Source organism: Ictidomys tridecemlineatus, chromosome 13 (genome assembly GCF_052094955.1).
Source record: "Ictidomys tridecemlineatus isolate mIctTri1 chromosome 13, mIctTri1.hap1, whole genome shotgun sequence".
Classification (NCBI taxonomy): Eukaryota; Metazoa; Chordata; class Mammalia; order Rodentia; family Sciuridae; genus Ictidomys; species Ictidomys tridecemlineatus.
In genome coordinates this window covers 43,333,530-43,352,730 of record NC_135489.1, presented here as the reverse complement: position 1 = coordinate 43,352,730, position 19,201 = coordinate 43,333,530, and the positions used below count along the sequence as shown (strand labels likewise).

At 41.3% G+C, this 19,201-nt stretch overlaps 1 protein-coding gene across 4 annotated transcripts in view; it reads right to left on the bottom strand.

Annotated features, from left to right (window-relative positions):
• The window catches only part of Kctd1 (potassium channel tetramerization domain containing 1), a 97,379-nt gene that overhangs the window by 29,964 nt on the left and 48,214 nt on the right, over positions 1-19,201 (bottom strand). For 3 of the 4 annotated variants that reach the window (XM_078030217.1, XM_021728931.3, XM_005329053.5), the window contains exon 2: positions 17,542-17,720. In XM_078030217.1, the coding sequence (XP_077886343.1) occupies positions 17,542-17,720 (179 nt within the window). Of the gene's footprint in view, positions 1-16,520; positions 16,627-17,541; positions 17,721-19,201 lie in introns of those variants that run through there. The other variant, XM_078030218.1, reaches the window with a different exon arrangement.

Below are 19,201 nucleotides of genomic sequence, written 5' to 3'. Positions count from 1 at the left end.
TTTAAAAAATTAAAAGAGGGGTACATTGACTGTTTACTAAAAAAAATTGTATAATGATCTTGAGTTTTTTGAAAAAATCACTGGAATTTACATAAGCAGTCTTCTTTTTTGCTACATTTATTGAACACCCATCATGTACCCAGTGCTCTGTGGGCCTCTTGAATGGAGCATGGTACAGTCTGAGTGGGTGCTGGGGAGGGACAGAGGTGAGAGATCCAGCCAAGGTGGGTGGGAAGGCTTCCCACAGAAAATGAGGTATCATTGGGAATAAGCAGAATGGGCGAAAGGGCATGGAGAAAAAATTTGAGACCAAGGGTTCAGCTTGAGTACAGCCACAGAATTCAGGAAGAACACAGTGGGGGAGGTAGCGATACAGCAAGCGAAGGACATTTCTCTTCGTGTGTCAACCTTCCTGTGTCAACCTAAGGCCGTGGTGCACCGTTGCTCACAAGAGAGCTACTGGTGGCACATTCAGTCATGTCTTAGCAGCCCCTAGAAAATTCGGCTTTGACTCAGACTTGGGTTTGAAACCTGGCTTTAGCATCTTTGAGACCACAACTGTTTGAGTTTTGGTTTCTTTATCTGTGAAATGGGACAATACCTACCTCAAAGAATTCTTATGAGGAACAAATGGATATCCGATAAGACCTGCATTGTCCAGTATTTACTGAGTGCTAGGCATGGTTCTGGGTCTATAGAACCCTGAGGTGGTACTGTGGTCCCCGTTTTACAGGTGAGGATGCTGTAGCCAGCTAATAAACAAGGATGCCAGAACTCCCATCAGGCAGTTGGGCTGTGTAGTCTGGCTTGAACCTACTCCTCTCAGGCCAAGGGACCCTCTACCCCTCTGTAAAGCACCTGGCATGGGCTCACGACATTCTGGCAGATGTTCCTTCTTTTTGAGGAGATTAAGAGTTATACCCCCAAACAGAATTCTGACTCTCTATAAAATCCCACTGAATTGAAAGAAAACTTTTAAGATCACATAGGCTCGCTCTATGGTTTGAACAAGTATCTGTTTTAAAATGATTTCTAGGGCAAATAGCTATTTTTCTAAGATCTGTCCAGAATCAGATATAACTTTCCTGGAAGCCCAACTGTTTTTTGTTTTTTTAAATTTTTCCCCCCAGTGAACACGGTTTCTGTTTAGGTTTTCTCTTGCTTTTTATTTGGTCAGGCAAGCATGAACATAAGTACACAAGCCTGCCCCCACAGCCACCCCTCCCTCCTCCCAACAGTCTGTTCTACATTGGGAGATATTTTTTGACATATTCCTTAGTCATTTGTCTACATTTAAAACTCTAGAATATGTTTCCCACTTTATAATAATAATTACCATTCACTAAAAAAATACTATAATAGCTAACATTTATTGAAAGTTTGTGTCAGGCACTCTGCTAGAAAACTTTATGGATTATCTGCTTAAGTCTGCACAACAGTTCTAGCAAGCATGTACAAGTAATATGTTAGTTATATTAAGGAGGAAACCAGGGCACAGAGCCATCATGTCACTCGCTGATGAGTGCTGAGCTATGTGGTCTACTTTCCCTGATGAGGGAGGGCCAACTTGTCTGTGATGCTGTCCTTCTCTTCCCCCCCCCCACCAAGAAAACCTTAGGCATACTAAAATTTTGGGCTGGGGATGCATCTCAGTGGAAGAGAACTTGCCTAGCATGTGTGAGGCCCAAGGTTCAATCACCAGCACTGCCAACAAACGAAAACAAAACCAAACTTGGGCATATGATGCTGTCTCCGACTCTGAATGTCCATCTGTCCTAGAACACCAGTCTCCTCTGCTGTGGCATCTCCTGCCAATCTTTCTTCATCTTGCAGTTGTGCTCTAGGTTTCTTGTGACTGGACAAACTCTTCTGCAAACGTTCCCAAGGAATGTCAGCTATCTATGAAGTCTGTCCTTAGTCCTGGGCTTTTCGATATTGGCAACCATATGTATGGGACCAATGCCTTCCTGTGTGTTGAAACATTCTTGACTCTTCCATCCATGTCATCAGTATCTCTAACAGATGGAGCCGACTCCGGGCCCATCCCCCTGGGATTGCTGTTGTCCAGGGGCCTACTCTATACTGTTCTGTGGTCATCGATGAGGACAGGACAGGAATGGAGTTTGCCCCCACTCATTGGTGTTGAGTGGGGGCAAACTCCATTTTTTTTTAATATGGAGTTTTGGAATATGTCACACTCATCCCTCTAAATGCAAGCATCATAGCAATTACATGATGGCCAAGCCAGCTATTTCTATTCCATGTGAACAGTTTTTCCACTTGCAATCGTGCCAACAAAACAGCAGCTTAAAATGAAAGCATGTAAATCTTTGGCTGAGTATGTATAAGAAAAAAAAACCACAGGCTTAACAGTATTTAATAAAAAGAACAAATATATAGTTTACCTAGAGACCAGGTAAATGCTTTTGAACACTTTTCAGCTGTATGGACAAAAATGATTGAATCTACCTCTGTACCTTCTTCTCACTCCTCTCTTTTCTCTCTCTCTCTCTCTCTCTCTCTCTCTCTCTCTCTCTCTCTCACACACACACACACACACACACACACATACACACACATACACACCTGCATTACTGACATCATTCAAGGATCTTACACAGCAATTGAGTCTCATTTAAATATTCAGAGTATCAAAAAGTGATCAGATGAATGAAGAAGATATGTCCTGTTGTTGTGTGACTTCACAGTGAGGAGGAAGTTTTCAAACACATTCAGAATCTAGGCTGACTTTACAATGACAAAGCCAAGGGGAGGAGATTTAGCCCCAGGACTGTGAGTGTCTAAAAAAACCTTCTCCTTCAAAGAAGAGATGAAAGCTGAAATTAGGACAAGAGTCCTCCTCACACAGCTTCCAAAGTATAGAAACATGCTAAAGAAGGTAAATGGATGGAGAAGATAATGCTAAATGAAGTTAGCCAATCCCAAAAAACCAAGTGCCAAATGTTTTCTCTGATATAAGGAGGCTGATTCATAGTAGGATAGGGAGAGGGAGCATGGGAGGAATAGAAGAACTCTAGATAGGGCAGAGGGGTGGGAGGGGAAGGGAGGGGGCATGGGGTTATTAATGATGGTGGAATGTGATGATCATTACTCTCCAAAGTACAGGTATGAAGACACGAATTGGTGTGAGTATACTATGTATATAACCAGAGATATGAAAAATTGTGCTGTGTGTGTGTAATAAGAATTGTAATGCATTCCACTATTATATATAAATAATAAAAAAGGAATACCTCAAATACCCACATCACCCAATGTTCTCTTTTTAAATGCCTAATTGCTTCTTCACATCATGATAGATCCATGAGATATTTAAAAAAAGCAATTAGACATTTAAATAGATGGATCATGATCCATTCTAAGAAGCTTAAGATTTTTAATTTATGTTTCATGGTTACTTAAAGAGTCACCAAGTCAAAATGACATGTGAAAAAATATAAGTTTATATCAGCTCACAATTCAAAGACAACACTGGCGGTTGTGTGTGGTTGGGAAATACCCAAGGAGGCCGCTGACAGCATTCTGCCCTTGGCAGCCCCACAGCCAACAATGTTCATTCTGTAGGTGTGTGTCTTGAGCAACTGTCCACACCCTGCTGGGCTCAAGCTTGGTTGATCATATTTCCAGAATTTACCATAGGCAACAAGCCAGTCTATAGGCACACTGGACAGTAGGTATATCTATAGATACTCCTCCCCATCCCTTCCAAAAAAAGACAGAACCATGCTCTAACCTGAAAATTATCTATAGCAGAAGATTGCTGCCTAATAGGAACGTCTTATTTTTTTTCTTTCTTTTAAGGTGATCATATATAGAAGTTGAAAAGCTTGAGTAGTCATTTGATAACATTGCTTCTCATAACTTGCTGTTCTTTTAACTTCACTCAGAAGTTTTGGATGAAAAAGAAATACTTTTGCTGTTTTAAAATACTGCATAAAAATTTACACATGAGTTCCTCAAGAGCCTAAAATGCCATGTAATTGAAAATAAAAGCAAATCTCTGCTGTTCAGCTTTTCCAATCATCAGAGACATCTAGCAGGTGAAGAAAGGAACTTTCCCAAATGGTTTCCTTGGTTGTTACAACCTTTAATCCGATCCATTTTAATACATCCAATAATTCTCTCACAATCCCTCCTTCATGCCATCTTGTTCCTTCTACAGGTATCATCTTAATGACATCTTAATGAAGTACTTTCCTTAGGGCCTTTCAATGACAGATCAGTGAGATACCCTTAAAAATCAATCTCTTTCTCTCTTCCTTTCTTCCTCCCTCCCTCCCTCCCTCCCTCCCTCCCTCCCTCTCCCTCTCTCTCTTTTTTTTCCTTTCTTTCTTTCTTTCATCTTTTATATTGACTGAGCTACTTTGAGACTAGGAGAGTTTTTATTTTCTAGGCGAGATCTAAAGCCTGCAGGGCTTTCTAAGTTGTTTTTAAGAGATCAATTTTTGGAGGGTGGAGGGGCCTCATGGAGCCTAACGAGGCTGGGTGGGAGTCCTGGAACTCACACAGCTTCAACAAGTTCAGGCGAGCTCAGATTCACCTTTGTTATGAAGCCCTCCCAGCCTGGCAAGGTCTGCCACTGTTTGAAAGCTCCGGTTAACTTAGGCATGGTTGTAATTTATCTTCTCAATATGGGGCACACGATAGGAAAAGTTGCATAAGAGCAAAAATAATCATTGGCACTAAAAAAGATAAACAGCAATGTCATTTCTAAGCAACCTGACAACACATGGCATTTAAGCAGCATTGTCCGGGGCAATGCCATTGTCCAGGGACAGTGCCATCTCCATGGACACAGTATTTCATTAGATCCAGACAGTCCACAAATAGCTGATAAAACTGTGGAACTGAAACCTCAGGGTGGTTTTCATCATTTTCTTTTGCCACCCGTTTGGAGTTTCTGGAGCCTCTGGGATACAATTTTGCATGAAAACACACACCTTGCAAGAGGACATGTGACTTCTCATTCCTGCCACACACCTTCTGATGCCCCCTCCAGGAGCACAGAGGGCTTATTCACTCACTTCAGCTAGCTCCTGGGGACAAGCTTGCCACTTTCTATTCATTGTCATCTTGGAAGTAATCTTTCAGAAGAAGCTGAATACTGATCATTCATCTAATTGAGGCCTGCATCCTGCATTTTTGACAAAAATAAGTGATATTTTCACAGGTGACTTATGTAACCATAGTGAGCTAACTGTCAGGTAGATGTGATGGACAGGATTCTTCTACTTCCACAACTCAGGTTCCAGTAGAGAGCAATGATGTGTTCACGGGGCCCAAGAGATATTTTTCAGTGTGACTTTAAGAAACTACTCATAGGAGATTTATTTTTAAATGCTCAATATTTATTTTAATGAATGAATGAATGAATTTATTTTTAAGAGATTGGAGCTCATTGTGTTAGCTAGACTGGCCTGGAACTCCTAGGCTCAAAATGATCCTTCTGCTTCAGCCTTCCAAGTGGCTGGGACTATGGGCGTGTGCCACTGAGGCTAGTGATTTTGCTCAAATTTTAAATGAAAATCATATAAATATGTTTGGTCGTGAATAAGAGCTTCTGTTTGGAAATGCTTATTTTTTTTTGCATTGGTTTAATAAAAAAGAAAAAAACTGCTAGGTGCAGTGGTGCACACCTGTAATCCCAGCAGCTCAGGAGGCTGAGGCAGGAGGATCAGAGTTCAAAGTCAGCCTCAGCAAAAGTGAGGTACTAAGCAACTCAGTGAGACCCTGTCTCTAAATAGAATACAAAATAGGGCTGGGGTTGTGGCTCAGTGGTTGAATGCCTTCGAAGTTCCCTCCACAGCCAAAATGCAGTTTGTCTTTTGGAAGTTCATGTAAAATGTTTTAATATTGGTCACTATTTGCTGTAAAGAAGCTCCCAAATGAAGTGCTAAATCCCAAATCATGGTTATGTGCCTGACAGAAACTACAGACTTTATTGCACCAAAGTGAGCCCCAGAAAAGAGATGTATGAAATTCACGAGCTGCACTGTATGAAAAGATATTTAAGCATTTCCGCTCCTTTAATGGAACTGTTCTTGAGAACACAATAAACTGGAACGTACTTTTCACATATTAACCTTGCAAGAAATTACCTGAATCTTCTATGAAATACTTCATTAATTTTTCAAACAAATAAATAGACCATAGCATTTTAGTATTATAAAAGTGCTTCCTTGCAGGGTGAGGGGAAAACATGAAAATATGATTTTAGAAAAACAATAAAAATGACCTTGGCCTTGCTCAATGACACTATTCATCACACCAGATCAAAAACAAGTACACTTAGTATTATTGTCTTAAGCAACATGAATCATGCCAGAATCAATTAAAAAAAAAAAAAAAAAGCCTTGTTTCCCAGGCTGTCTCCTTCCAAGGCCCCATGGTGCTCACAGCAGCCTGTTGATACCTTAACCCCTCTCTGTACTACCCTGCAGATTGGGTGATGCATGTGAATTGCTCGATGCTTCCTGTCAGACACAGATCAAGTAAGAAGCAGGTGGAACTCAGGACCCTGCATTTTCCCAAGCTCCCTGAGGCAATGCCAATGGGGAGAGGGATTAGGAGGAGGTATCAACTGAGGAGAGCAGGGGTCATCCTTCTGTCAGTCTGGCTCATCATTATTTCCCTTCAGGGTAACGAGGCTAGAAAATCTCTTTCTAGTTTGTGTCTTGAAGGATAAAAAGGATGTAAATCTTGGCTGCCTAGATAGAAGGAGGCCAGTTGTCAAGTCCTAGGGTCACCCACGCACCTAATGATTCACATAGCAGGGCCCGGAAGGCAGAGTTGCCCCAAGTCAGAGAGAGAAATATAGAGCAAAACTTTTTCAGTGTTCAGTTGCTATTTATCAAGCACTTGGGCACAGCGTGCAAGACCCTACAGGGGGTCTTTTATTTGCTTAAAAACCCAGGGCAAAGCCAGGCTCAGTGGTGCCCACCTGTAATCGCAGGAAGACTGAGGCAGGAGGATTGCAAGCTTAAAGCCAGCCTCAGCAATGGCACAGGCGCTAAGCCACTCAGTGAGACCCTGTATCTAATTAAAAAATAAAAAATAGGGCTGGGGATGTGGCTCAGTGATCGAGAGCCCCAGAGTTCAATCCCTAGTACCCCAAACCAAACCCAGGGCATGAGTTTAGAAGGTCTATTTTGCAAAGGCATTAAAAAAGAAAGAAAGAAAGAAAGAAAATCTTTCTGGGTTGGCGCGAGCATGCATGTGCATGCCTGTGTTTTGTGTAGAAACAAAACTGCCTTGGAGGGGCAGAATGGAGGGTCCCAGGAGGAAGGAGGTGACTGACATAAGGCCTAGGTACTTCCACCCTGAAGAGCTCCCTCAGGGTCCTAGTGTCCTCCATTCCTTCCAGTGGGGACACTGGGCTGGGGTCAGAGCTGGTCATTGACTGTTTTGCTAACAGTTTCTCTTCACAGTCATAACCAACCAGCCATCAGGCAAATGGCAAGGTCTTTGGTCCAAGGCCAACTTTGTTCATTGCTGTAGACAGACTTGTACATTGGATGGCCTGAGAAAAAGAACTTTCAGAAACCCACCAGCACCTAGGAACAAGACCCATGTATCCCATTCAAACCTTTAAAAGTCATGATACACAGAGAAAAATCATAGCATGGAACTTATATAACAATGAGGTAGAGAGAGAAGGTTGCTCCCGGTGGGAAGTAACTGTCCAAGGAACTCTGGCTACCTTGGCAGGGAAGGGGTGGCAGGTGCTTCAGGGTTGACCGAGAGGCTCTTGATGACTAGGAAATAAGGTAGAGGTCACCTTGAGAATAAAGCAGCTTGAAATACTGTAGATAACCTGCCCTCTTGGCTAAAAGACCACTGTTACAACACACTTCTGAAAGGTGGTGTGATGGTCTATGCTATGGTTTGTCTCCCAAAGCTTCCTGTGATGGATCTTGGTCTCCAAGGTAACAGTATTGACAGGTGGTGAGACCTTAAAGAGGTGGGATCTAGTGGGAGGTGATTAGTGTCATGGGGTACCAACTTCATGAATGGATTAACTGCCTTCTTGAAGGAATCAGGTTAGGTTCTCCTCAGCCCAGATTAGATCTTGCAGCAGTGAGTTAGGTCTTGCAGGAATGAATCCGTTCTCATGAGAGCAGTTTGTTATAAAGCAAGCCTGGCACTCCTCTGATCTCTCTTGAAATGTGACCTCTCATCTATACATGCCTACTTCCCCCTCCACTTTTCCAATTGTGCATGATGGCATATAGCCCTCATCAGAAGCTGAGCAGATGCCATCATCATGATCTTAGACCTCAGTACTATGAGATAAATAAATCTTTTCTTTATAAGTTTTCCAACCTCAGGTGTTCTGTTATAGCAACAGAAAACAGACTCATACAGACTACATGGCTGAGCATGGAAAGCCTTAAAAATAAAAATAAAAAAATTCCATGCCCAGGTCCCTACCCCAAACCAATAAAATTATTCTTTGGGAGCAGAGCCAAGTATTTCTTGTTTTTTTATTTTGTTTATTTTGGGGTTTTTTTATTTAATTTTTTTTTTAAGTAGTGGAGATTAAACCCAGGGGTGCTCTAACACTGAGCTACATCCCCTCCCATTTAATTTTTGTTTTAAACTATGAGAATGGGTCTTGCTAAATAGCTGAGGCTGGTCTTAAACTTCCAATCTTATAAGTGTGTACCATTGAGCCCAGCCATTCAGGCTTTTTTTTTTTCTAGTGGTACTGGGAATTGAACCCAGGGCCTCATCCATGCTGGGCAAGTGCTCTACCACTGCGAGCTATACCCCTAGCTTCAGGCATTGTTCAATTTTTTTTTTTATTGGAGATTTAACCCAGGGTCCTCTACCACTGAGCTACATCCCTAGTCCTTTTTAATTTTTATTTTGAGACATTTTGAGGGCTCTCTAGGTTGCTAAGCATCTTGCTAAATTGTTGAGGCTGGCCTCAAACTTGTGATCCTCTTTTCTGGGTCTCCATTGTTTTTATTCTTAAGGGTCCCCGTTGATTCTGTTATGCCCCTGCAGTTGGGAATAACTGTGACTAGACAGGAGAGAGTAAGGACCTAGAGTCAGAGTAGGGACTGGAATGCTGGCTTTCCCCTGAAGGTTGAGTCACTTCAACTTCTCAGAGTTTCAGTGACTTATCTGAAAAGTGGGGTCAGTGCTGTCCCTACCTCTGACCTAACATGGTTATCATGGCACATAAATGAGGTAATATGTGTAATGAACCCAACCAAACCTTTGAACTTACTTTATAATTTAAAGAACTTTATTAAATCATTTGCTCTCTGTTGTTGGGAGGATCTGACCTCTGAGTACAGTGATTCCTATTCATTCATTTACATATTAAGCAAACCTGTGACTGTCTGCTTTGCAACAGGCACAGTACTAGGTCCCAAGAATGCAAGGATGAAAACTAAGTGAGAGAGAGAGAGCTTTGCAAGGAGGCGGGTTTCTATCTAAGAGGAGGGCAGGTTGCTCACAAGTGAGAAGTTAATAAAAGTTGAGAATAGACCCACCCACGGTTCTTACTGAGTTGTTCCATATTGTGACTCCCAGTATTACTCCAAAGTTACTCTCTGCCATTAAGGAACCAGCAGGGGCTCATGAGCAAAGGGCCTGTGGCTGACAGGGTGGCCTTCACCTTCTTCCCATGTCTAACCTGAAAAAGGAGGAATGGGCTTAGGAAGAAGTCAGTGTTGAGATTATTTGCCTCTGTGGGGCTTCTATAAGCCTGTATTTCAGTGTCTCTTAATTCAGTATTTTTTTCAAAACCAAACATAAGTTTAGTGATCAATAAATGCAGATTGAAAGAAAATGTTAATCAGAGACAGTATTATGGGTAATGCACTAGCAAGGTAATCTAAGAGGATCTGCCCTCCAGCCACCCACACCCAGGGCCAGGAGCCCAGGAGACAGGCTTCCTGTGAGGTTCCCTCCCACTGAGATGAAGGGGGAACAGACCCATTGGCCACCCATCAGCTCACAATGAATAACAGGACTCAAAAGATGCCAGTAATCACAGATCAGGTGTGACTTAGGACACTGATGTGACAAGAAGCTGCTTCTAAATCTAAAAGGAAAAATAGATTTTGTCTTGAAAATTTAGATGAACAAATCAAGATGGTTCTTGGGGAGAAATAACCATGTGGGAATAAAATTAAATTTTTAGACTTTATAATAGAAAGGGCTAAACAACACGTATCCTGCATAGTTCCCTCCATTTCTTAATCTCACCTGAGACTTAATGAAATACTGCTTATTGATGGTTTGTTTACTGTTTGTCCCCTCTATTGGAAACTACAAGAGAGGGAGGATTTTTATCAGCCATTGGGCAGTACATAATAAATCTGCTAAATTAATGACAGAACATGACAGGGAGAACTGCAGACACTGTGTGACGGTCTTTCCTCTAAATGACACTCTAGTACAAGATACTAGAAGTCAGATTGTTTAAAAGTGAGACCTATTTTGTCCCTGGTGGCAAAGGAAGTTTGCCGAGCTCCCCATCACTACAGTGAAAGTTAAGAAAAGATGATCTTTTCTGCCCTAAACAGAAAACCCAGTTTCACTGTTAAAAACAGAAAAAAAAATCTTTTGAAGCCAATTGTTTCATTTATTCTTTGCCTATCTACCAGAGGAGCAATTTTGGAAAAGCAATATTGTAAGATGAAAAGAAGAGATGGAGAAGAGGAAAATTTCCCTGTTACCCTAGAGAAGCTCTCCATTTTCCACTTGCCAGGTGTTCTTCCCCCCTTCTCCTTAAATCCTTCTGTAAACTAATTTGCTTTTTCGAAAGAGCAGCCAATCTTCAGATCAGAGCTGTTCATCATTTTATGCATTTCCTTAAGAGTTTTTCCAATAGCAGGGATATTTTCTCCTTTGCATTTGTGTGGGGACTATTACAGCCGTTTGATTTGTACTCTTTTTAAAATCCCCAGTAAACTATTCTCTTTAATTTAATATAGACATTGAATTACCAAACATGAGGATCTAAAGGGCAGGTTACCATAAAAAGCTTTCCATTCAATGCCATGCAATAAGTTTGCAAGAAAGTTCAGCAAACTGTTTGGCAAAGTCTAGGCACTTATTGTTTGGGCATTTTTGTTGAGATCCATGAAACATGGGGCTGCATGACGACACTGCAGGACCCAGGTCTAGGGACAATGGTGTTAAATCTGGACCCAGGGAGTTATAGAATGCAATGGCACAGGATCCCTTGTCCTGAAGCAGGATTCCAGGAAGCTCCCTAGGCTGGCTTAGGACAAATGCATAGAAAACCAAAGGACAGAATTCAATTGTATAAGCCAATCCTTTAATATTGCTCTCATCTGATGTTTCTCTCAGTGTAGCTCTACAGAAACAATCCTGTAATGGCTAACACATCCAAGAGTGACGCACGCCAGAAGCCAGATCACTGTTGGCAAGGCACGCACACTTGGCATCTCCACCCCAAAGCTCCGAATACACACACCCCTTGGGTGGCCATGGGTGTCGACTGCAAAGCTGCAAGTAGAGTCTCTTTTGAGTTTTGCAATTACCTACATACGCCAGTGTGCTTAGTAACTCTGCTGCTATTTCAGAGCGACCAATTTAGCATAATCTACTTATGTGGGAGTTAACTCATGTACTGGGTTTAAAATACACAAAAGCTCTGTCAAGCCATCAGATCTGATGGCTTAGGGACTGGAACAAGATCTCTTTTACCTGTGGGTCATTGATTGACAGTGAGCTCTTGTTTTGCTGAGACCCCCACCTTACTGGCACCCCATGGGTCCTGATAATTTGTAGAATCCCACTTCCTGGTTTAAAAATGTCTGAATACTCATCAAGGAAGCTGCTACTAAGATTGGTCTTGTTAGAGGTGATAGTAAAGGATGAAAGAGGCCCAGCTTTGAACTCAGGTATGTGTCTTTCTCTAAAGCAGTTACTGATTTTTTTGTATTTTTGGAATGTATTTTTCATATCACACCTTATGCCAAGACCTCTTAAAGATGAGCTGGGCATGGTGCTGCATGCCTGTAATCCCAGCAATTCAGGAGGCTGAGGCAGGAGGATCCCAAGTTCAAGGCCGCCCTCAGCAACTTGACGAGACCCTGTCTCAAAATAAAAAATAAAAAAGGGCTGGGGGCATAGCTCAGTGGTAAAGCAACCTTGGGTTCAAAATCCCTGGTTCAAAAATTTGTAGGGTCCAAGACAAGATAAGAGTTCACCTCCCTCCCATGTGTCTAGACACCAGCTATGTATTAATCCAACAGACTGTTCAATAAAATATATTCTGTCTTCCTTTTCTCTCCCCACCACTGAGTACTGGGACTTGAACCCAGGGCACTCTGCCACTGAGTCAAATTCCCAGACCTTTTTATTTATTTATTTATTTATTTTTGAGATGGCCTCACTAAATTGCCCAGGCTGAACTTGAACTTGCAATCCTCCGGCCTTAACTTCCTGAGTTGGTGGGCTCACAGGCACATACCACCAGGCCTGGCATGTTCTCCCTTCTTTATATATCCATTTAAATATTTTTCTTTCTAGTGATACATTTTTTCTGGCATTTTGAAAACTTGATGTAAAATTATTGCAGATCTGAACAAGGTGTTTCTCTTGAGAATTTCAATTCAAACTGGCCATCAGAATTAGAGACTCAGGATCCTCCGTAAGGGATCAGTGTTTATCCCTGAAATGGTGTAAGCCAGCCTTTGTCCTGTGTACACCTTCAAAGAACTAATTTGCATCTTATTCAAACATCGGTGAAGACTGAGTATATCCTGGATGGATAAAATACTTCAGTTGATTTGAAAACATCGGTATCTTTAGCAAAACACATCTGATGGTAGAAGTGAAAAAATGGGAATGATTAACCTTATTGGGAGACATAAAAATCAGCTGCTTATTGAATCACCACTTGGAGTTTTTTTTTTTTTAAATAAACGTGGGCAAACACTAAACTTGGTATAAAAGAAATGACGATGGAAAGGTTTTACCATTTGGTGAAATGGCCATTATGATGCAGCATGAACTATTCATTCAGGAAGAGGCCCATATTCCTTTGCAGAGACCAGCCATCTTGGTGGTGTTTAAAGCCAGATGGTGAACACCAGGACCTCCTAGGAAAATTGCAGAGGTTCCTGTTTTATTGGTCTAGGGCAGAGCCTCAAATGACATTTTAATGCTTCCCAGGTACTTTTGATACTCAGTTGTAGAGGACAGCACACCACTCTTTGGGGACAGTGGTCTGGGATTGTTCAGAGGGCAGGTTAAAAGAGATAGGACAGAAAATCATCTACAATATCTCAAAAGGGAATAAGTTTCCCTGTAGGACCTTGGAACTTATAGAAAGGAATTTGCCTGGTGCTGGGGACATAACCCAGGGCCTTCACACATGCTAGGCAAGCACTTGAACCACTCAGCTGGGCCCCTACCAGCCCCATCCTGTGTTATGGACAAAGGAGTACTTTTCAACTATAATCCCCCACTGGAGTCTTAGGGAAAAAAAAAAAAAAAACCAACAAAAAACAAAACCAGAACTTTCCTCTGGGTTACCCCAAGGAAGAAGCAGGTGAGAGGGCAAGCAGGGCTTTAACTGGGTCAGGCAGGAGAGGTCCTATAAGAAAGGAAGTGCTAGACACTCCCTAGAATCCAGAGAAGCAGAGTGGGAGTTATTTGTGATTCGGTGGAGCAACCTCACGTCCCAAGATTCAACCCCAAAGGGTTAATACTATGAAAGAAATTTCCCCAGAAATTGGAAGCACACCGACACCTCCAGGACAGCAGGAAGATCTGCTGCTTCTCTGTATCTTTGACTATTCAAATGTGGGTTTGGGCCCAGGAAGTGACTGCTTCTTTGAAATAACCATTTAATTACTGACCCAAAAACCCATAAGACCCAAGAAGGGGCAAAGCAACAAACAATGGTCAGTCCAACATCTGAAGCCAGTGTCACCTGACCTAGGCATGAGCAACCCAAACAGAAGTTACCTTGTAAGGCTCCTTTCAAAGCATCTTGATATAAGCTAAAAATATCTCTTAAAGATAAGTATAAGCATGAGGTGGGGGTATTTAAGAGGAAGGACAAGAGGTGCAGGTGAGGAGTTCCCTGAGAACTTGGTAATCCAGGTGTCAGGCTGTTGCCTGGCCTAGAAAAGGAAGGAATGGGATCTATGTGGAATTTGGAAGGCAGTCTAAAAAGAAACAATTGCCGGGTTTGGCAGAAGATTATACTAGTGTTGGGCAAAAGGCCAAGGCAAGATTTTCATAATCACATTTAATCCTTCCAATAACCTTGCAAGAAGATATATGTGTGCCTATTTTACAAGATAGAAGACAGGCAGTCAGCCATCAAACCTACCTGCCCACCTAACAACTGCTAGGCAAATAGAAAAGTCTGCGTCCAAACACAGAACGAACAGATCAAATCAATTTTACTTGGGCTGGGGATATAGCTCAGTGGTAGAGCCCATGCTTAGCATGCATAAGGTCTGGGTCTCCATCCCTAGTGCCCCAGGGGTGGAGGAAAGATTTTTGCAATTGCTCTCATGACAAGAAACACAGGGAAAGTTTGGGAAAGGAAGATGAACCATTCTTTCATAATTATGTTGGTGAAAGAGAAATTAAATTTTTGATGTGTATAAGTATTAGGTTGGGGAAAGGGCAGGTTTAATTAGATCCGTAAACATCTATTCATGGTTTAGCACTATCCAATAGAAATGAAAATAAGACACTACAGTTTTATATTTTTTTTAGTAGCCACATTAAAAAAGTAAAAAGAAACAAGTGAAATTAATTTTAATAATATACTTTACTCAATAAATTATCATTCTGACATGAAGTCAATAGAATTATTGAGATATTTTATAGAATTTTCTTTCCGGTACTATTTCTTAAAAATCCAGTATGTCTTTTTCACTTAGAAGGCTGACCAGTTTGGACTGGTCACATTTTAAGCTGCATGTGGCCACTACCATAAGGCACTATAGGTTAGAGAATAATGAGATCTGAGGAATCTGGTGCATTTGTAGGGTGTGGATAATAAGGGACAAAAATGGACTCTTTTTTGGCAAGTCAGACTAAGAAAGAATCCCTAATGGCTGAGCGCTGTGTACAAGCCTATAATCCCAGCAACTAGGGAGGTTAAGACAGAGGATCGCAAGTTCAAAAGCCAGCCTCAGCAATTTAGCAAGAGCCTGAGCAACTTAGCAAGACCCTGTATCAAAGTGAAACAGAGAAAGGGGGCTGGGTATATGGCTCATTGGTAAAGCACCCCTGTGTTTGATTCCCCTGGTACAGGGGTGTGGTGAGAGAGAGAGGGAGAAGACTCTTCAAGTGAGACACAATTTGAGGTCTTTATCTAAAACATGCAGCATCAAAATGATAAAAGTGGCAAATTATTTGAAAGAGGAGAGCTAAAGGAAAAGAGTCTTTAATGCTTTATCTTCTACCTGTGCTAAGAGGCTAGGTGAGACCAGGGAGCTGCACAAAGAGCCAAATCCCATGGGATATTAGTCAGGGAACGAGACTCACCCAGCTGCAATGAGCAGCTAGAAGAAAACCAGCTGCCTAAGGCATGGAGAAATGGCATACTATGGGGTGAGTATCCCTAACCCCCAAATCCAAATTCTGAAATGCTCCAAAATCCAAAACCTTTGGAGTGCCAACCTGATACCACAAATGGAAAATTCCACTCTATAAAAGTTTATTTCATGCACAAAATTATTAAAAATATTGTACAGAACTATCTTCAGCCTACATATGTAGGTGTATATAAAATATAAATGAAATTTGTATTTAGAGTTGGGTGTCATCCCCAAAAGATCTTATTACTTACATGCAAATATCCACGCCCCCTCATCCAAAATCTGAAGCATCCCTGATCCCAGGCCCTTCAGACAAGGTATCCTGCACCTGTATTAACTTCCCTCCTATATCAGAAGTTTAAAAGGCAAACTGAGGCAAAAGGTTATAGACCAGTGAATTTCATACCAGTGAGGATTGATTATTTGATGCTCATGCACATTTTATGGCTTGCTCCTGGAATTAACTCTCCTCTGAAGGGCCAACAGTGATTTCCTGTTGTTGGCACTTATATTAGCAAAAGTTAGCAGGAATGGAAAAATGCATTTTTTTAAAGAACACTATTTATATAATAATACTCTTAAAAATAGCCATTAGTATAACATGATTTTGTAGCATCTACTTAGGGAAGTAGAGACTCAATACTAATAGTTATTTTTTTATTTTAAAATAGTTTTGTGGATGATTGAATAGAAATCGATTTTTTAACAACATTTCATTTTGATTAGGGAAAGTAAATCTGGAAATCAAAAAAATATTTCATCTTTCTTTTTCACTTTTCTAAAATATCAGTTGTCAGAGATTTAAAAAACTAGAAAACAAAGCAGCAATCTTCATGCTATTTTCAGGATGATGTTGAGTTTTATTCAGTACTAGCTACTTAGGCTATAAGCTAGCAGGTATGGGTCACTTTATGTGACAGTCTTTAAAAATGCAAACTGGTAGGCTGGGGATGTGGCTCAAGCGGTAGCACACTCACCTGTCATGCGCGGGGCACTGGGTTCAATCCTTAGCACCACATAAAAATAAAGATGTTGTGTCCACCGAAAACTAAAAAATAAATATTAAAAAATTCTCTGTCTCTCTTAAAAAAAAAATGCAAACTGGTGCCCTCTGGAAGCCCAGGTAGTGCATCTCTAATTTCAAGGAACAGAAGAAAGTAGAGAAACACACTTTCTCCTGACATTGGCCCACATGAGCTCATACCTCCTCCCTCAGCTGCCAGCTAAGCTGGTGAAGATAAATTCCCATGTAGGATCTGGGCAGAGCCAGTGGCTGGGTGGGGAATGTCCCACGGTGCAAAGGAAATTTCTTCCTTGGAACTCCTTTAGAAAGGGGTGGGTGAGGATAATCATAAATGTACACTACCTATTTGTAAACTGTTTTCCCTCTTGGTACTATTTATATGCCTTGACCTGTATGCTCCCTCCACCCCTGACTTTTAACAAGACTATCTTGGCTTCCTGGGCTTTTGCATACTATTCTAAATATGGTGCTGATGAGAAGCTGATAAGAAACTGATAAGAGTGTCTCAGGTTTTTTTTCCTAGTTCACAAAGTGATAGGCCAAGTGATCTCTCTAATTAGAATAGATTAAAAAAAGATTGTCAGAATTTTTAAGAATATATATTTTAGAAGAAGAAGAGGACAGGAAAAAAAAAGGAGGTGGGGTGGGGGGAAAATCATCGTCCCTTTTGTATGACATTGAGAATCATAAAGATCTTGCTTGGTTGAGCAAAATATCAAAGAACTCCACTCCTGAGTGACATTTGTACATGTACTCGACTAGGCTGCAGGCCAAACTGTGATGGGGGAAGATGCACAGACACGTCCAAGAGCAGCCTCTGCAGCCTGTGTTCTACCTCTGGCCTTGGCCAGGCCATGCTGCTCTGCTGGTCAAAGGAAAAACAGTTAAGTCATCAAATGCATGCACTTCTGAGTCTGATTCTCCCATATTCCAGATTACCTTGATTCGGGGTATTTGGTGAGGGTAGCCAGGCTGCTGGTGTACATGTGGCCGCCCACATCGATGTGGACAGGCGCATTGGATTTTGTGAGTTGTGCTGGAGTAGGAATGCCTTGGTTGTTCAGTGGAGATGCAGGGGATCTAGTGATCAGAGGTCTTGACATATTGGGTCGACTGTCCTACAGAGAGATAAGCAAGTTTAGACATTGTTTCTCTTATCAGTGGAAAGGAAATACATAGATCATAAAAAAATAAGCCAGTGATAATGCTGATATTCACTTGGTAATAAAATCTGAAAAATCATCAAGCTCTCTCCCTTTTGTTAGAATGATTATCAGAAAAACAAATTCTGTAACAAAAGAAAACTTTTATGTGTTTAAAATCCAGGAGCTTGAACGAATGTTCATTTCGAGTAATTCTGAGGGCGATGAGGGTTTATTATACTAATGAATTCTCACATTTAACAATTGGTAAACGGCACATGGAGAAATTCTATTCATCCCAAATGAAAAGATAATCAACACTTAAAATAATATACATCTAAATAAAATATGTATGATTTATACTTCTCTTTGGAAACTTCCTCATTGCTATGCACATGGCATCAAAACAGACCTTCGGCACTATGTTCACAGTGTTTTCTTAAATTTCTGTTTTTTGAATTAAGAAAAAGAGGGCATAATAGTTCTAACCATCAGCTCACATAGTTACAACCTTACAAAGAGGTATGATACATTTATTAGTCAACAGATTGAAAAAAAATCAACGGAGGGCTGGCGATGTTGCTCAGTGGTAAAGAACTTGTCTAGAATGTTTAAGGCCCTAAATTCAAACCACAGTATTGAAAACAGACAAAACCAAAAACAAACTGATATTCTACTTGTTTGTACCAGCTTGTTCCCTGTTTCTCTTCCAATGAGACTGTGGGTCTGGGGACACTTTGAAAAGAATGTACCCTCAGGTGATAAATATGTGCTTGTGAACCATGATCAAGTGGCTCTTCTCTGTGCCTCACTTCTTGAGAGTTTGTTTGGAAGTTCTAGCAGGAGAGAGCAGCTACTCATAGATCCTTACGGAAGAATCGTCCTCCTCTGTCAGAGAAGGTCATCTTCTGGGATGGAACGTGCAGCTTTGGGAGGGATGCATGAGGAGCGGTGAGGGAGGAAGGGGACACCCGCCTATTCGGCCAGATCAACCGAATCAACCCTAGCGTTCAATAGGGTGACAGATGTTGCAGCCAGATCACCCTCACATTCTGTGCCTGAAGAAACCAGGTGCCCCAAGTGGAAGTGAGGAAGATGTTGTCATGGCAATAAGTAGCCTGAACAGGCAGAGGTGCAAGTTGAGCCACCAGACCAGGATGGGAACAGCGTGTGGTGGCAGCCATAGCATGTTTAGGAAACTGTACCCTTGAGAAAATAAAATATTATATCTTTTCCATGGACACAATATAAGTGTCTCAAACACTACCCAAACAGGGTTGATTGGTTTCAAATTAGAGCCCAAACCACAGACAAGTCAAGTCAGGTCTCTGGCATTGAATGAGGGTCAAATATTTAGAGTATACAATGGAGGAATAAGCTAAAATAGCATTTATGTATGAATTCTGTAAGACTGAGAATACACATATCCTTTCAGATTTATAATTTAGCCGGAGACT